This window comes from Bos javanicus, chromosome 3 (genome assembly GCF_032452875.1).
Source record: "Bos javanicus breed banteng chromosome 3, ARS-OSU_banteng_1.0, whole genome shotgun sequence".
NCBI classification, from domain to species: domain Eukaryota; kingdom Metazoa; phylum Chordata; class Mammalia; order Artiodactyla; family Bovidae; genus Bos; species Bos javanicus.
In genome coordinates this window covers 32,305,445-32,324,983 of record NC_083870.1, presented here as the reverse complement: position 1 = coordinate 32,324,983, position 19,539 = coordinate 32,305,445, and the positions used below count along the sequence as shown (strand labels likewise).

General features: G+C 46.0%; 1 protein-coding gene across 1 annotated transcript; it reads right to left on the bottom strand.

The window, feature by feature from the left end:
* Nucleotides 1–4,748: 4,748 nt before the first annotated feature.
* LOC133244106 (oviduct-specific glycoprotein-like) lies at nt 4,749–16,155 on the bottom strand. The gene is given in 12 exon segments (XM_061410814.1): nt 4,749–5,590; nt 6,420–6,530; nt 6,533–6,554; nt 8,238–8,354; nt 10,296–10,481; nt 10,581–10,689; nt 11,967–12,091; nt 12,966–13,131; nt 13,951–14,007; nt 14,952–15,156; nt 15,542–15,571; nt 16,092–16,155. Coding segments are annotated over 12 exon segments (1,617 nt in total). The 5' UTR covers nt 16,117–16,155; the 3' UTR covers nt 4,749–5,126.
* Between the last annotated feature and the right edge of the window lie 3,384 nt (nt 16,156–19,539).

The following is a 19,539-nucleotide window of genomic DNA, read 5'->3' as shown; positions in this document are numbered from 1 at the left end:
TCATAGGGCGCCATCTTTTTATTGACCATAGTTGTGAAGGCATAGATGGCCTGTGTACACAGACATAGGTTAACATTCTCTGGTATGAATTTGACAGGGCCTTGGAGAAGGCAATGGCACTCCACTCCAGCACTCTTGCCTGGAAAATCCCATGGACAGAGGAGCCTGGTGGGCTGCAGTCCATGGGGTCGCTAAGAATCAGACATGACTGAGCGACTTCACTTTCACTTTTCACTTTCACGCATTGGAGAAGGAAATGGCAACCCACTCGTGTTCTTGCCTGGAGAATCCCAGGGACGGGGAGCCTGGTGGGCTGCCATCTCTGGGGTCGCACAGAGTCGGACACGACTGAAGCGACTTAGCAGCAGCAGCAGCAGGTGATATTGAGACCAGTTGGTAGTAACACATAAGCTTTGTGGTATACCCAGGTGGGAAGAACAAGGGCTAGAACTTAGAGGTCTTGAGACCTGTTATCTCAATGCTTCTTTCACTGGCTCCTGTAGGAGGAGCAGCAGACACACTCTGAATATCTTAGTTCTTCCTCTAGACTTAGGCTTGGAGATATGAGGAAGGTTCATATTGGTGAATAAGAGTCAAAGCGGATGTAGGATAAAGTAGATCTTTTCCCCTTGAAGAGTTCTAATTTCTAGGGAATTAATGACAGATCCTCTCTAAACTAACACACTCTACTGCTATCTTAATTTCTTATTCTGATAAGGGTCTTCATGATCCTTAGCAATTTCATTTCCATGAGTTCAAAGGAATGTGGATACAAGCATGCAGGAGGTTGAGTGGAGAAAGCTCTCTTTCTCACTTTCCTTTTCTTTGTTTCTTCCTCCCTTCCTCCCTCTCTCCCTTCCATCTTTCTTTCTTTTCTCTCTTTCTCTCTTTGTTCGTAACAAATTTGACTGTGCCATAGGAGATTGAGACTCCAGCTGTCTCAGATTTTCAAGCATGTAAATTTGCTGATGGTGAAAACTCCTCTGTCAAAAGGAAGGAGAGTCATGATGCTTGCGGCAACACAGCCAGACCTGCAACAAAGCAAGAGATAAACCCATGACTCAGCTCAGGGCTTCCCATGGAAGTTACAGACCTGTTGCATTGCTAACGATGAACAGTCAGCCCCTGGTGAGTCCTGCACACATCTTCCTCTCTACATATTCCCCAGCTACCGTGGGGATGAATGGGACTGGAGCTTGGTCCACCCCCTACTTAGTGAGTGGTGAGTAGAAGGTGCCTGGGCTCTGAGCAGTCACTGTTGTGCTTGAAGCCTAGCTCTTCTCCTTCCAGCTGCAGGATGCTGGATACCTTATCATAGAACTCCTAACCTTGCTTTGCTTACTGACAGAATGGGGAGATTAAAACCTACTTCAAAATATATTGTGAAGATTAGATGAAAGTGACATTACATAACATACAGTCAAAATCAAATAAATGCATGTTGATTAAACCATTGGACTGTCTACCTGGTACAGTCATTAAGTCTCCAATGGACTGGATTCTAACCATTTGACAATGACTTTAAACCAAGATCCAGCTTACCTGCTCTTGTCTTAACTCAGCTGCATGTTCAGTGAAGGCAAAAGCTGAACAGCTCTTCAGTCTCACTGAGGCCTGAGATGCCCCAGAGCATCTTGTATCAGCTACTCCCATGGATGGTGTTCAGCATCCTCTGGGGCTCATGGACCACAGACTTCTAAGGCTCTCTAGGAGTAGGGTGGTGCCAGGTCGCAGATCTGAGCACTGAAGGCAGCATTAGTTCTTCATTACAAAGGGTGGCACTCGGCAAGTTATGGGTGGTGAGAAAGATGATGGATCAAGGTGTAGAACTGTTGTAAAAGCCATGCTATTTAAGTGGGATATTGCAGAGAGAGGCATTGAGATTTGGATTGGAAACTACAGAAGCAGTATTTTAGGTTAGATGCCTTCAGAGAATACCTGACTTGCTAGGACACACCTGCTAAGCTCTTTGAAATGCAGTACTTTGTGACTTAGCACTTCCTATCAATGTACAGATGGCATCACTCTTTTCATTCTGGACCCTGAGCATGTGCAAGAGAAAGAAAAGGCTAGCAGCCTGACAAAGCAGGGGCCCGATGGGATGGCACATGCTCAGACAAGAGAGAAATGATGCAGAAAAATCCAAACAGAGCCTTTTTGTATTAAAGCTAGGGGCTGGGTCTCTGCTTTCTGATGCTTGATGGAAAGGATTTTCTGGGTTTAGAGGCAAAGAGGGGAGTGTGACTGTGTAACTTACCAGCCCAAAGTAGCATCCTCCCCATCTCTGCTGCAGGCCCCATACAAAGTCCTGGGGCCCTGTCTCTCTGTGTAAGATCTGAGCTGAGGAGAGGCTTGTTATCTCTGTGACAGAACAGCTGCACAAGGCATTGTACCAGAATCCAGCTGCAGGGCCTGCATCCAGCTCCACATTTGTCCCATTCCCCAGGGTCCTGGGCAGCCCACTGTGTTGTCAGACCCCTCACCTGCTGTGGCCAAGTTCAGAGAACTCACTGCACATCAAATCTTCTCAAGGTAAAAATCCCTTTGCCATGTCTTTGACCATGAGAGGGACAGGGAGGGAGATCTTGGTCAAAACTTTCCACCAGGACCGTAGGGAATTTTTTTGTGGCTCCCACAAATTTTGGATAGTAAAGAGTAGAGTCAGAAAGGAACTAAGAAAGAGAGAAGTGCTAGCTCCCTGCTTTGATTTGGCTTTATCTACTGATGAACGTACTGGCTATTGTAAATAATGCTTCAGTGAACATAGGGGTGCACACATCTTTTTGAATTAGTGCTCTTGTTTTCTTTGGAAAGATACCCAGAAGTGGGATTCCTAGATACTATGGTAGTACTATTTTTACTTTTGAAGAAGCCCCATACTGTTTTCTATAGGGGCTGTATCAACTTATGTTGATTGCCCACTAATGTATACTTTGAGATAGATGATGAAGTTGGAAGTCCCAATCAATTTACAGCAAAAAGATAAGTTCCAGGAAGCTTATAAGTTAGATTTTAGAAATAGATAAATAGAAACTTCTAGACACTTATTTATTTATATATAGATAAATAGAAACTTTTAGACACATTATCCATGAATAAAGCACATCCAGAAAAGGCGACAGAAAAAAACTTTAGAAAGATTCTTAGAAATACTTATTGTCCACATAAGAGCTAGTGGGAAAAGCTTCACCTCTATTTCTTTCCTATACTCTAAGAATGTCCAATTAAATGTATAATCCCTAACCTTTAAGTAGATGAGAGTAGGGTCTATACAACAACTAGGAGAAGAAATCTGAAAGTCCAGTGCCCAGGATGAAATGTGAACCCACTTCTATTTCATCATACCTTAATGTAAACATAGAACGCTTTGATCCAATTGCTCTATCAAAGCACCCTGGTCCAGGGGGCATGACTGCCATCCACAGGCACATCCAGTCACAGACATTTTAGCCAATGCTTTGTAGCCAATAGGTTTCTACTAAACACACACACACACACAGAGACCCCTAATTTCAGCTTTTCTTAAATACTGGAAGATTGAGTTTGTGAAACAGATTAGCAGTAATAACTTCCAACTTATTTATGCTTCCCCATATTCATTTGCATAATTCGCAACCATTCTAATTTCGTGCTTGGTCATTTGACTTGCTTTGACCAATGGAACAATAGTAAATGCAATTCAAGCAGAGATTTAAAAATAAATTGCCTATTGGAGATTTCTCTCTTGCTTTCTAGTAACAAAGAAACCGCAACCTTGTAAAGTAGCCAGTTGAATGGGAGGTCTCATGGAAAGAGACCTCAGGCAGCCCAGCTGAGGCCATAATAAACCAGCCCACCCCAACCCAACCCACTAGCTAACAGCAGATGCTTGAGTCACTGCAGCCATGATCAGTCAAGACCAGTCCAGATCATAAAAACTACCTAACTGAACACAGCTTAAATGATTAACCTCTAGAATTATCAGCTAAATAAATGGCTGTTTTGTAAACTGGTTTTGAGGTTGATTTGTTTTGTAGCTTAACTGATTTGTGATTTATGCTGTGGCAATGTGGTCCCAAGGTCATGTGCCCACCCATGTGTGGATACAGCCTTCACCTGCTTTATCATTTATGATAAATGCCTCCTCCCATAGGTATTTTAATGAACCCTAATTTTCAAGTCTTGGAGGCTGCACTTCCAAAAGAAAAGGTAACACTGATGGTAGATCAGACACTCACTATCATCATTGCTTCCCAGGAAGGAGGGCTAGAAGTTGGACCTATGTCTATACTGACTTATAAGGGTGAATCATGCTCAGGAAAATAAACCGTAGGTATGTAGTGTGTAGTATAGACCTGGGAGAAGTGTGCAGATAACCAAAGTATGTCGATTTTGTCTTCCCCTCCACCACTCCTTATGGAGAGAACAGGTGGGGGTGGAGGTGTTTTATCAGACTTTCCAAAGACATCTAAGACTTTCCAAAGTAGGGAATATAACTAGAAGAGACAACTCCCTCCTCCTTCTCTCAGGCCCCTTCAGCAGTAGGGAAAACTTCCGTAGAGGAGATTCTGGCTCTGACCATCAGTGAAGTCAGCAGTGTTCATTGCAGAGAGAGAAACACGTAATCAACACTGGAAAACATCAGCGTGGGACAGACACAAATTCCCTCTTTCCAAAAATAGCAAGGGGAAGTGATCTTGGAAGAAAGAAGATAACAATTGATTATCACTGGTCATTTCAAGAAAAGAGCTTCAGATAACTCAGACGGCTTCTTATGCTTTTAGTTTATTCGAGAAAGAAGAGATTAACTCACTATGACCTGGGGCCTGTTTGCCCCTGCGCACAAGCAGCTTCTATCAGGGGACCTAGACGAAGAGATAAGGGTTTCCCCCAGATTTTGCCCACAACAGACTTTGGGATCTTTTATTCACAGCAGAGTTTTCCAAGTTTCTTTAAAGAGAGGACTCATTAGAAGGGTTATCAAGTAGTCCACAGAATGAGTCCATCAGTGGGAACAAAGGGGTTGTCAAAAGCAAGAGGAGTTGTCCCAGGAGGTGAGATGACAGAGCCAGAGAGCAGCATCCACTTTTCAGCTTCTGTCTGAAGACCAAAGTAACCCACCAGGGGGTCAGGGTCCACCTCAGAAGTCAAAGTCTCCTCTCCAGAGTCTCAGCCCTCCCATCAGGGGTGACTGTCATCTTTCCGGAGGGGGTGGTCACCTTCTCAGGGACTCCAGCCTTCCTTCCTGGGGGTGTGACCTTCTGTCCAATCTGAAGGTGCACGGGATCCACGGCTATCCCTCCTGGGCTCCCCACCAGATGGCCCACAGGGAGCACAGGCTTCTCTCCAGGGCTCTCAGTCTTCCCTTCTGGAGCAGCAGTGTGCCTTTCAAAAGTCATAGGGGTCCTTGTAGGGGTCATAATCTCACTTCTGGGGGTTGTGGCCATTGTTGCAGACTTTCCTTTGGTCTCAGTGGCCACAGCCTCTCCTCCTGGGGGCAAAATACCCAAACTAGTGGTCAAATCCCTGGTCATAGTTGGCATTTCAGGGCCAATTGAAGAATTCACAGCAGTTGAAAACCACAATTTTGGTGAAGGAGTTGAGCCGAACTCTAGAAGAAATCAACAGAAGAGGGTGAGACTCCTACCTCTTCCTTCCCATCCTGTCACTGGCAGAACTAGAGCTGCTCCAGGGATGAAGTACCAGTTCCCAAACCAGAAGCAGAGGATTTCTGAATGCACCCACTTGTCAACACAGATAAAGTCTCCACACACAGAAGCCCAGCTTCCCCACTTAAACATATCAACATGATCCCAGGCACACATGGACACTCAGTGGGTTTGTTACATTTCCAGTTGAGTGACCCCAAGCAGGTCTGTCAGTTCTCTGTGCTCAGCCCCTCACTTTGGCCATCACACTTTGCACAAGACATGGACCCCAAGGCCTATTTCCTAACTTATGGAATCCTCAGAAAGAATCCTTTTGTGTCCCCTACTTGGGAGGCACAAGGAACAAGGCTGAGTGCAAGGAGGTTGCCCTAGAAAGCATGTTGTAAATAATTAAGTTGCAGTTTCATTTCCACCCCTGACTAGCTGTATTATCTTTCTGAGTCCAGGTATCCTCACAAAATGGGGGTTATAGACCATCTCCAAGGATGTTGCAGATTTAGCATGCCAGGTTCCGTCTCCTAACTGCCAGTGTGTATAATAATGTCATGAGTATAAGGATTATTCCCATTTTGTAGATGGGAAAACAAAGCTTAGAGAGGTCAAATGGAGCAAGCATCAGAACCAAGATTAGAAAGCAGACTGGCCTGGCATCAAAGCTTATTCTCTTCTTTCATTGTCATTTTGCCCCAACAAAGCCTTTAAATCTCACAGAAGGGACCCACCCAGTGGTTTTGCAACTGCCAACCCAGCTTCCAGGTCATAGCTACTCACCATCCTTCACCAGAAGATAATTCAATGTGTAGACAAGGGGGAAAGGGCCAGTGCCACAGAAAGCGCCCGTGACATCATCCAGGTCCAATGTCCACACCATAGCCCCCCCAAATGCTCTCTCTTTATGAAAAATGCCTGAAAAAGCAGTGGTCAGTCAACCTGCTGTACTAGCCATCTTCCAGACTGAGTACAATGGCAAAATCAGAAGGACTCTCAGAAGGCAGTATGGTAGGATGCTTAGCCATGTAGCCTGTATTTGACTCTAGCCTCTATTGCTTATTAGCTATGGGATCTTGAAATAAAAAAGATACAAAAAAAAAAAAAAAGATACAAAAGCCTTGTGGGTTTTAATTGCCTTCTATGTAAAAAAAAATGGATAAAATTTCCAACATTTTTAGGATCCAGAGTTCCTATATGCACATATTACAACATAGGTGGAAGGGGAAGATAAAATGCTAAGTGAAATAAGCCAATTACAAAAGAATACTATGATTCCACTCATTGAGGTGCTTAGAGTAGTCAAATTCATACAGATGGAAGGTAGAGTGGTGATTACCAGGAGCTGAGTGAGGAAAGAGTGGGGAGTCATTTCAGTTTGGAAAGAGGAGAAAGTTCTGGAGGTAGATATGATAGCTGCACAGCAATGTGAATGTACTTAATACTACTGCTGCTGCTAAGTCGATTCAGTCATATCTAACTCTATGCGACCCCATAGATGGCAGCCACCAGGCTCCTCTGTCCCTGGGATTCTCCAGGCAAGAACACTGGAGTGGGTTGCCATTTCCTTCTCCAATGCATGAAAGTGAAAAGTGAATGTGAAGTCATTCAGTCATGTCCGACTCTTAGTGACCCGATGGACTACAGCCTACCAGGCTCCTCCATCCATGAGATTTTCCAGGCAAGAGTACTGGAGTGGGGTGCCATTGCCTTCTCTGTAATGCTACTGAAAGGTGACTAAAAAATGAATAAAATGGTGAATTTTATGTTATGTCTATTTTGCCATAATTTTAAAAAGATTTTTAAATTCATACATGTAAGATATTTGGAGCAATATTTTGCACATAGTACATGTTCATAAATATTAAATATTGTCTGGTTCCCCGGCCTGCTAATCACCATTATCATCATATTAAATTGGAGATATTGCTTTATTTAAAAAAAAATCATTTCAACATATCTTATGACATAGTGATGCCATAAAAGAGGAATAGAATGGATAATATCATGCCTTTTACACATAAAAGAAAATGAAGCATTTTATCCATGATTATTAAAACCTCAGATATAACTAAATGGAAGTTGTTTAGCATTGAATCCAGATTTTCTTATTACTTTACCAGAGTTCTCTTATAAGACTGATGGAAAAGATTGTCATATGCAAATAAATACATGACTTGGCCAAATCAATTGGCTTCTTTCTGGGGTTTAATTTCCCCAAATGTAAAATAAGGAGGAACCAATTATTGCTAAGTTGGAAACTGTGAAGATTCTGACTTTTTTTTTTCCCTACTTTTAGGCTAACAAGTTAACCTGTCAGGTTTTTTTTTTTTTCAGTTTTATTTAGTTTTACTTTACAATATTGTACTGGTTTTGCCATACATTGACATGAATCCACCATGGGTGTACATGTGTTCCCCATCCTGAACCCCCCTCCCACCTCCCTCCCCGTCCCATCCCTCTGGCAGTTTTATAGGCACATGCACGCACGCGCACATGAGTGCACACACACACACACACACACACACACACTGTACACACAAGGATGTCATAGAAGCCAGAGGGAAACTATGTTGGAGCGATAAAGGAGCAAGCTCCCACCTTGTAACTAAAGCTGATGGCATCATCATAGCCAACCCACTCTTTCCCCTTGAAGGCATATGGTACGTACTGATCATCAATCCAGCGTTTATTCATTCCCTCAATGAAGGAACAAATCTGCAGGAGCATCAGAACAGTGATCAGCTGTGTGGAGTTCCATGAAGAGAAGCACCAACAGACAAACTGTTCACACCCAGGGGTAAAGACTTCCTCTCTATTTTGGATAAATTCTTACTATTGCTTATTCCTTTCTCTAATATCCATGGTGGATAAACAGGTAGAGAACCAAGGAGTGAGTGGCAGCCTTTAAGAAATCAAACTAGACTTTGTAAATAATGTCAATACCAAACTACTACATAACAAACCTGAGTCTAGACCAAACCTGTACCTTTCTCAAAGACTCTTCATAAACAAGTATCTCCTTTGCTCATTAAACCAACATAAACTGATCCATCCAGGTATTTATCAAACTAATTTTTGAATCTATAATAAATGTAAAGACCTGGAAGGCAGGGAGAACTAGGTTACTACATCAAAAAACCACTGACTGTAGACTGGGTACCCAACACTGCGCTGGAGACGGTATGCTGCAAAGATATAGAAATGTTCCATTTGGGCTGCAGAAGATAATATGGAAGTTATTATTTTTTTGTTCATTAAAGGTGTTATCAAAACCTCATTAACATTACACTCCCTTGACTATGTCATCACTCATAATCAGGCTTCAATGGATTAGCAGGGAAACATCTCCAGGAGCAGGCACAGTGCAGAGATTGGAGAGACACCAGCATCCCCATTACCACCTCAGGCAAAGATGTAACTCTCCCTCTGGTGCCTGCTGTTCTTTGCCTAGGAGGTCCTGCCCACCCAACAGGATTTTACTGTGCTTCATAGTTCTGCTCAAAATCCACCAACTCCACACCCTACAGTCATGCACTGGTGCCTCTTACTGTCTTCTCTTGTGTTCCACATTCCCTTGGATCCATGTCTCTTCCCCCCACTCAGCAAGCTTTGTTGAGACGGGGATTCGGGCATGGAATCGAGGTAGAGGAGAAAGAATCTGTGATGGGGGATGTCATAGAATTGTCTCAAAATAATTGACTAGTGAGAAGGAAGGAGTCAGGAGCAGAGAAAAAAAAAAGACTGGCCATGAGTGGTTAATGACTGAAGCTGGGTGAAGGGCATTTGGGCATCAGGGAGTGAGAGGACGTTATACTATTCTTTTACGTTTGCATATGTCTGATTATATACATATGGTAAATATTAATTATGTTTATTTAGGACATATAGTAAGTGAGGATTGACTTAACTGCCATTTAAGAATCTTCTGCTACTGCTAAGTCACTTCAGTCGTGTCCGACTCTGTGTGACCCAATAGACGGCAGCCCACCAGGCTCCCCCGTCCCTGGGATTCTCCAGACAAGAACACTGGAGTGGGTTGCCATTTCCTTCTCCAATGCATGAAAGTGAAAAGTGAAAGTAAAGTTGCTCAGTCATGTCTGACTCTTAGCGACCCCATGGACTGCAGCCTACCAGGCTCTTCCATTCATGGGATTTTCCAGGCAAGAGTACTGGACTGGGGTGCCATTGCCTTCTCCGAAGAATCTTCTAAGGGGTGAAATATCTGCCCTGGGTCCATGGCTTTTTCAGGGAATGAGAGGATGCTATACTATTCTCTTACTTTTGAAAATATTTGAACTTTTGAAAAATATATATATATATATATCTTTCAAATATTATGTTTATTTAGGCCAAATAGTAATTCAGGATTGACTTAAATATTATTTAAGAATCTTCTAGGGAGTGAAATATCTGCCCCCCTCCATTCAGACTTCACCTAGTCCCTCACCTCTTACAAAGGGTTCAAATAACTTCCCCAAAAGAAAAGAGAATATCCCAGAGACTGGATGTCCCTTACCACAGCAAACCACCTCCTTGTCCTGTCTCTAGCCCTCAGTCTTGCCTTGGTCCCTTGTCCCTACTTTGGCCCTGGGCTTGGGTCGGGGAGCCCTAACTCACAGACAGAGGTTCACAGACAGAGGTTCCGGTTCCCGTCACCTCATAATAAGCCAAGAAGCCAGCTTGCTTGGTGTACTTCCCTGGAGATGCTGGTCCCACAGCTTGTGCCCTCAGCTCATTCTGTGAGGCTTTGAGGAGGTGAAAAGTACGTCCATAGGTGGGGAGCCCCATGAGGAGCTTCTCAGGGGGGACCCCAAGCTGTCGCCAGTAATTCATGGCATATGCATGCAGGGAGGAAGAACACAACCCCTCCTTGTTACCAAGAGCCACTGGCCTGGCTCAGGGGTGCATGTCTGGGCTGCCTGACAGCTTTCCTTTTCTTACCGAAGATTTGGGGTCTCCAGGCAGAGAGAACAGAGGGCTATTGTGTCCTGTGACCTTTTCCCAGCTTCCATGTAAGTCGTAAGACAAGATGCTGATGAAATCCAGGAGTCTGTAAGGGGCAAGAAGAGGAGGTATGAAGATCATGCTAGCTAGACTTTCACAACACCAACTAGCTAACTAGCTGAACGTCGGCCACCCAACACCCCTGCCATCTCTGCCTACTGAGATGGGGGCTAGGGACTGCCTGAGCCATGCCCTGCTTGTGAGAGCCTGCCCTGGAACACACAGATGGTGAGGGACAGTGGTGTGTCAGGACCTATGCCCTCCGGAGAGTATCCAAGGGAGTGGATGGGATCAGAACAGGAAACAAAGGCATTCAGGCTGATATAAGTGTAGCAGAGGTCTGAATAAATGACATGTGTAATCAGACAGCATAAAAGTGCATCCATCTTTCTACTGTTTGAGGAACCGGTGAAACCCATCTCTTCCAGAAAGCTTTCCAGATGGTGAAGTGTAATTGAGCCTTACCAAGTCACAGTGTAGAGGTTAACATGGATTATCTAATTTAATTTTAATCTGGTTAATGTCCTAATTACCATAATTGTCCCCATTTTAAAATGAAAAAATTGAAACTCACGCAGTTACCTAATTTGGCTAAGGTGACCCAGCTGGATGAAGGTGGAGTCCTCAATCCTGCCTGGCTATAAGACCAACACTAGCCAACTCAGCTCACTGGATCTCTCACCTCTCTCCTGACACACGGAACCCACTCTCCCTAAGTGTCATCACACACAGCAATAGCATCATCTCAGGTATGTTGCATCTGCCTCACTTTTAACATCAGGAAACACTTGATTCTTGAACTTTGATAGAATTAGTCCAGAACTGGCATGCCCAGAGAGATATGAGCTCCCTCCGTCTGGTTTTGTGACTTTGGCATGAAGACCTCTGCTCTGAAAATGGGCCCTGACTGGGCATTCCTATTTTTGTTTCAGAGGCAGTAGTTGGTAACTCACCCATGTCTCTGATGCCAGCCCTCTGGCACCCAGTGCACACCCACAGGGGACTCCAGCAGAACAGAGGTCAAGCCCCTGGATTCACTCCTTGAGGCCCAGCTATGGACGATGCTGATACCTACCCAAAGGGATGCTGTGGTGTGGCCAGATGCTCCATTACTCCCCTCTGATCTCCTCAGGAAAGTCCAGGCTATAAGGAATAATCCTTGTCCCCACCTACATTCATGCTTTAGCCCACTTCCCACAGGTGCTCTCACAGCAGGGCAGGAAGTCAAAGCTCCAGGACAGTGCTGGGCACCTCTGGGTTCTGAGCCCAAGATGCCTTCTTCCCTCCAGTGCCCCCCTCACCAGGTGAGGAGCACCCACTCACCTGCCCAGAAGGTGTGCATCATATGCTTTCTGGACGACATGGGGGTCCCCAGAGACGGCAGCAGACAGCAGCAGCCTTGGACGCATGGTGAGCTGGGCCTCATTCTTGAAGGCCTGCAGGAGCTCCTGGGAAGAGAGAGGCATATGAGAGAAATGGACAAAGTAGAGTCGAGTTGGGGAAAGCAGGAGTCATCCAGGAAACAATCTTCCACAATAACAGAGCCCCTGGAGCCAGGAGAGTCAGACACAGGCCCTGCCCACAGGTTCCCAAGAAAGGAGGACGTGAGCCAGTGCAGTAAGGCATTGGGCAGAGGGCTGGCTGCAGGCCCAGGAGCAGAATTCAGACAGCCTGCCTGAGGGAGTCCAGCAGATGCATGGAGAAAGTGTCACTCAGGCTGGAGGGCTGGGGCCAGGCGAGTGGTGATGGAGGGAAAGACCTCCACGGGGCCCCTGCTCAGCAGCCTCTGTCCATACCTGCAGATGACAGCAGTAAAAGAACCTTCTGTGACCACTCTCCTGCCCTGCCCCCAGCCCTAGGCTCCTCCTGTGCCTGGAGCCCAGACATGGTCAAAACAGAATCACTTTTGGATTTGGGAGCTGGCATGCTGGCATTTTGGAGAAGGCCATGGCACCCCACTCTGGTACTCTTGCCTGGAGAATCCCATGGCAGAGGAGCCTGGTAGGCTGTAGTCCATGGGGTCGCTAAGGGTTGGACACGACGGAGCGACTTCACTTTCACTTTTCACTTTCATGCATTGGAGAAGGAAATGGCAACCCACTCCAGTGTTCTTGCCTGGAGAATCCCAGGGGCAGGGAAGCCTCATGGGCTGCCATCTATGGGGTCGCACAGAGTCGGACATGACTGAAGCGACTTAGCAGCAGCAGCAGCAGCATGCTGGCCTTTTCATCATGAAGCACAGGGAAGCCAGCAACTCCATGGGGTGGCAAAAGAGTTGCACATGACTTAGCCACTGGACAACAACAACAAAGCTGGCCTTACTTCAAGTAAGGAGACAAAGGTCCAGCGGTCACGCGCAGGGCTGCCTCTGAGTCCAGGGTACAAGAAGAAGAGGTCCAGACCATCAAAGCCGTGTGTCCTCAGGAGGGCGATCACTGAACTGACGAACCTTTCCCGGTTGGAAAACGTGGACAGCATCGTGGTGAACCTGCAGGGGGACCAGGGCCGAGGCCAGGAGTGCTTTCTGCATAACCATGCTCCCCCCAACCACTCCCCTGCAAGGCTCTTTGGTTCATATGTGACTGAGGAAAGGAAGGTGGAACTTTAAAACTCTCAAACCTTCTTAAGTCCCTTCCCAGCCCTGGACTTCAGGCTCCAGGGAGGATTTGCAAACCACACCTGCCCCTGCCAGATGGAAGCAACACTCAGCCTGGGGTGGAGACAGTGGCTCAGAACAGCTCTGCCTTTGAAATGTTCACCCCTGGCCAGGCACTGACTCTTTGTCTAAACAGATAAGGGGAGGGAACATGAGCAAAAGGCCAGCATTTCCAGAAAGATCTCTGAGCTAATGGGCCTCATAACATGGCACAAGAGGGCCAGGCTCTGACCAGGGGTTCTAGAGTCTTTGCTATTCTGTTTATTAGCTGTTTGTTCTCCATTTTTTCTAGTATTTTCTCTTCCATAGTGAAGACATTATTGGAAAATCTTTAGAATAGTAAAGCTGAACGTTAAGTAATTTGGGGCTAGTCCTACATGCAATGATTAACCAGATTCAGACTTTGGCAGGCTTGGTTCCATTACCTGATCATCATCCCTAGCTGATCATCTCTCAGGAACACCTGGGTGAAATACAGTAGGTTACCAAAGCTCTCATTCATGCTTTTTTCCTACAAATTTGGAATGCAAACAGCCACTTTGTAATCCTTTCTCCTAGCAATCATGAGATAATGAGTGTAAAGCTGGCCTGCTCCCCTGACCCATCACCTCAACCCTACCCCAGAGAGAAGACCCAATAGCACAGACTCACCTCGAGGTGCCGAAGTTCCACCCCCCAATAGACAGCAGCGTTTTCAGCCCTCTGTTCCTGTGAGGAGGGACAGAGTCGGTGAGCTGGATTCTCATTCAGTCATTTGGGGAACAGTGGGAAGTAGTGGAGATGGGAGGAGGGGGAGGGAAAGGAGGCAGCGGGTGGAGTAACCTAAGGGAGAAAGAAGTGGAGCCCAAGATGGGGAAGAAGGATAAAAGAGACAGCAACCAGTCCACATATAGATCATCACACCCAGGATCCCAGGCTGTCTAAGCCCCCCAAACTCCCCACTCCCATGACATTCCCAGGAAAAGAAAAGGCAGCCTAAATTTTCTCTTCACTCACTTTTTTGGTCAACAAACATTTACTGAGCAATTAATATGTGCCTCTGACTGCTTTAGGTGCTTGAAACACAGCAGTGAACAGATGGACAAGCTCCCTGCTCTCCTCTCCAGAGGCTGTGCTCTAGTGACATGGATTTTCTCTGCCCTTCTACAACCATGCACACAGCGACAGACCACTCCCCACAGAGGACAGCCCAGGAAGCCTGGAGAGAGAACACTGAGCACCAGCTCTCTGCTGGGCGCTGACCCAGCCACTGGTGTACAAAGACCATAGACACCAGCCCTTCCCTTGGGGTTCATTTGCAGGTGACAAATGATAATGAAACACTAGCACTTGTGAAGCTTTTGTGAGATGCAGCTCTCTCCAAAGCATTTGAAAATAGAATCCTGAGCACTGGGCTTGAAGGGTGAGTTGGGGTGCAAGGCAGAGAAGAGAGAGGAGCATATCCTAGGCAGGGGCACAGCAGCCACAGGGGCAGGGAGGCAAGGACGAGCTCAAAGTGCTGATCAACGGGGAACTCCCAGAGCAGGGACACTACAGAGAGCCCTTGACAGAAGGAGGGACCCAAGGATCAGAGGAAAGGTGACAACTAACAGAAGAAAAGACTTACTCCTCTTTACCTGTAAAATACAGCCCCACAGACACAGTGAACACACCTCTCCTTGAGCTTGTTGAACTCTGGGTAGAGGATTTTCTCATCCAGGGGATCCTTAGGAACAATCTGGTTGTTATTCATAGAGGCAAAAGCAAATACCAGGTGGGTGCAGAGAAACGGGTCCAGATCCCGGGGCAGGATTGAGGCAGGGCCGGGCCGACTGAATGCCCAGTTGGTGAAATAACACACCAGCTTGTGGGCAGCACCTGGCAGGGGACAGCAGACATTATTGATAGAAACCAAGTGGGGATGGAGCTCAGCATCCACAGAGCAGTGTTGACACTGCCCGAGAGGCTAGGCTACTGTAACTGCTCCCTCACACATACACACTCCAGAGCTACAAGGAGGGCAGGTCCTTCCCCCACTGCTGGGGTCCCCCGGGGAAAGAACACCTCCTGAAACCCTGGTCAGAATGGATCCAAGAGTATGGATCCTGGCACAGAGAAGACCCAACAGTGACTGAGAATCCGCCGTTGAGCCAATTTGGGTCAATGATCCTCGACGCAGAGCCAAGGCGGGCACAGGGGACACTGGACTTGGAGCAGTTCTCAGTGGACACTCTCCCTGGCTCTGGAGAGGACGTTTCCTCACCATCATGGTGTTTCAGCACAAGGAGCAGCCCTGCAGGAGACGAAGGAAGAAACACATGCAGATTCACACACACACCTCAGCTCACCCTCCAGTTCCCACAAATGCAGACACACACACCCTTTCCTCCTTCCTCTTCTCTACACTGAGTGGGTGAAGCCAGATCTATCTAAGCTCCTTTCCACTCCAATATACCCTACATGTAGACACACAGGCTTTGGGATGACCATGACACTGAGAAGTCCCAGCAAAGGTTCCGGGCCAGTGGTTCTCAACCTTGGAAGGTATGTAAACATAGTGATTTCCTGGCTCCTCCCACCGACATTCTGATCAATGGGTCTGAAGTGGAGGCCAGGCATAAAAACACTTAATTGCAGCCAGTGAGAACCATTGCTCTGATCACTTCTCCTTTCACTCTGTCCTGTCCACCTCTACCTAATCCAGGCCCCTGAGGCCCAGGATGCTTCTTGGGTACCACAGAGACAATAAGCTGATGAAGCCCAGCACCTCCTGAACTAAGAGACATTTGAGGGGTGGGACCCACCACACTCACCAACCCACAGTAGCAGCTTCCCCATCTCTGTGGTCTGACTGCTGCAGGCCTAGGGCTGGAGCCCCTTTATATGAGATTCCCCAGGTACAACTGTGGGACAGCACTGGGACAATCCAGCCACACACACACACAAAACCAGGGACAGTGATTAATGCATGGCTGCCCCAAAGTCACAGTGACCCCAGCATCTTCTGTCCTCCCACCCAGCAGAGCCATAGCTCTGAGATCCAACAAAGCAACAACTCCCTCTGACACTGGCACAGAGGAGGTATCCGTGACTGGCCCTAGTGAGGGCAGGGCCATGTTCAGCCCCTCTTCCTGGAATTCAGACCCACATGGACTGAGTACAAGGAAGAAACACTGAAGGGCAGCAGTGATTCTGTTGTTATATTAGTGGTTAGGAAAATTGTGTAATGTAAAGCTAAAAATTCCCAACTATGGACTCAGGAAGGGCAAAGTTTGAATCCCAGTGTCAAAAATTAGTTTTAGCATCTGGGGCCAGTTACTTAGCTCTTTGAGCTTTAGTTTCTACACTTGTAAAATGGAGATAACACTTGAACTTACCTCATAGCATTTTATACTGATTAAAGACATAGCATGTGAAAAACTTAGTTCAGTGCTTTGAAGTGTGGTGCTGGAGAAGACTCTTGAGAGTCCCTTGGGCTGCAAGGAGACCAAACCAGTCAATCCTAAAGGAAATCAACCCTGAATATTCACTAGAAGGACTGATGCTGAAGCTGAAGCTCCAATACTTTTGCCACCTGATGCAAAGATCCTACTCATTGGAAAAGACCCTAATGCTGGGAAAGTTGAGGGCAGGAGGAGAAGAGGGTGAAAGAAGATGAGATGGTTGGATGGTATCACCTACTCAATGGACGTAAGTTTGAGCAAACTCCGGGACATAGTGAAGGACAGGGAAGCTTGGTGTCCTGCAGTCCATGGGGTCACAAAGAGTCAGACACAACAGAGCAACTGAACAACAACAAGGGCTCAGTGAAAGATAGCAGTTATTAGAGAAGCGACAAGAGTTTGCCCCCAGATCAGGGTTCTCAAACTCAAGTGCTGACAGGCAGGTAATGTAAATTGGTGAAGTGGACACAATAGAATAGCTCACACTCCAATTGATTAGAAGAATAACAGTGCTCCTACTGTATAGCACAGGGAACTCTGCTCAATGTTATGTGACAGCCTAGACAGGAAGGGCATTTAGGGGACAGTGGATACATGATATGTATGGCTGAGTCCCTTTACTATGCACCTGAAACTATCACAACATTGTTAATCAGCTATACTCCAGTATAAAATGAAAAGTTTACAAAAAAGAATAACAATGTAAGCCCAGTGATACACTTCAGGTAACATGAAGTCTCTCAGCTGGGAGACATCAAAGATCAATATTAACAGGGACAGCACTCTGAGTGCCAAACATTAGTGCCACTAATGTTTGCCTTGCAGTGAAATAGAACCAATACTTTGGAGGATTCTTCAGTTTCTCAAGAGAAGACAAAAATCTGAATTTTTGAATGAGTCAATAATGTTTGAGCCAATATATGAGCCAATGGTGACACTGTCATGAGAGGTATCATAAACCTAAGAAATATAATGAATGCAGTTCTGGACACCTAATTGTCAATTTTTTAAAAACACAATAATAATATGAAGGATAAATAAAATAAGTATATAAGCAAATGTTTGCACGATCCACCAGTTTTCTTTTCTGCTACCAAGGTTCTCAAACCTTGAGTAGGTCCCATATTTCAGAGTGTGACCCTCCATCATAGGGACAGAAACTTTGTTATCAGTGTATCCAATACACCTGTCTTCTTAGAGATTCAGACTGCTCACTTAATCCACACACAATGGAGGGACTAATCAGATGTCAATAAAATAAATGCCACTGGGAAATAACAATGACTAGTGGTTTAATTTGCTTCATTTCTAGTATGAACACCAGGAAAGTGTAACTTGTATCAGTAAGTTGTTTGGTATCATGGAACAAAAACAATAAGTGGTATAGAATGTTTAGAGTAAAAATATTTCACTGAAACCTGGGAAAGCCTGAAGGAATACTCTACCCAGCAGAGGCTGTGTCTCCATTTGTTCATCTCTCCTTGTCTTCCTTTTTGTATTCAATGAATATTTCATTGAGCATAGGCCAGGCCCTGACGGGCTTCCCACAGAGTGCAAGTCATAAAGAATCCATCTGCCAATTCAGGAGATGAAAGAGATGAGGGTTTGATCCCTGGATCAGGAAGATCCCCTGGAGAAAGAAATGGCAACCCACTCCAGTATTTCTTGCCTGGAGAATCCCATGGGCAGAGGAACCTGGAGGGCTACAGTCCATGGGTCACAAAGAGTCAGACATGACTAAGCACATGCAAACAGGCCCTGATAGACACCAGTTTCTGCTCAAGGAACCTCTAGTATAGTGAACACATGGATCACATCTCCCAGAGTTAAAGCATGTCTCTATCTTAGTCTCTTGGATTAAGTGCAGTGGGAGATACATGAGTTTTGTTTCCAAAAAACCTTGGGATCCAATACCTGCTCTGTAGTATCATTAGGTCCAACTGCATGCTCAATGCCACCTTCCATACCTTGGGTTAATGGGAACCTGAATCAAGAGATTCCTGAATGCAACACTGGATCATGTTTGGCAACAACTCACACCATTGGTTAGATCACCCCTAGTGTGGTTTCTAACTCTAATGACCAATCTCTTATTTGCTTCCCAGTTCCTAGCCCTTGTGCCCTAAGTCTTGTTTCTAGGTCTCTGCTTTGATTTCTCTTCCTGGTTTATAAACTGTAGGTACCACACTTGGTTTCTGGGGCCTGGATCCTGACTCATTCTTGCCAAGCTCCTGGGGCTTAACTGCCTGCCTTTTAAGACCTCCCTGATGTGAGTGCTTGCCTCTCTCTGCTTCTGAGCCTTCTCTCACCCCACCTCCTGCCACCCAGACTCTGCATCACTGAGATTTCCCACAAGGTTTGTTCTCTTCCACCCAAGGTTTGTTCTCTTCTCCTGCCAAGGGGGCTGGTTGTTAATGCTGTGCCCATCACAGAGACAAATCTGTTGGCCAGCTGAACCTCCTTCATCTGTACCTGGGTCAGTGCTCTGGACTCCTATCCCAGACCTGCCTGTCCCATACCTTCAAAAGTGACTGATGATACTGAGAAGAATGGCAAGATATAACAACGGATGCCCAGGAGTGACCCTTGCTTCATTCAGGGGTGACTGTGCCAAAGAGTGGGCAACTAAAGCTCCGTGTGTAGCAGATGATGAACAGCGAAACACTGGGCTATGTTGAAAACCAGTGTGCCATGTCGCTCCGGTCACTCCCAATCCTCCTCCTTGAGTTCTTGCTGTCAAAAGACAACCACTGCTTTGTATTTTTACACACCCATCAGATACTTAGAAAACACTCCTTCCTAATGCTTAGCCTGTTCT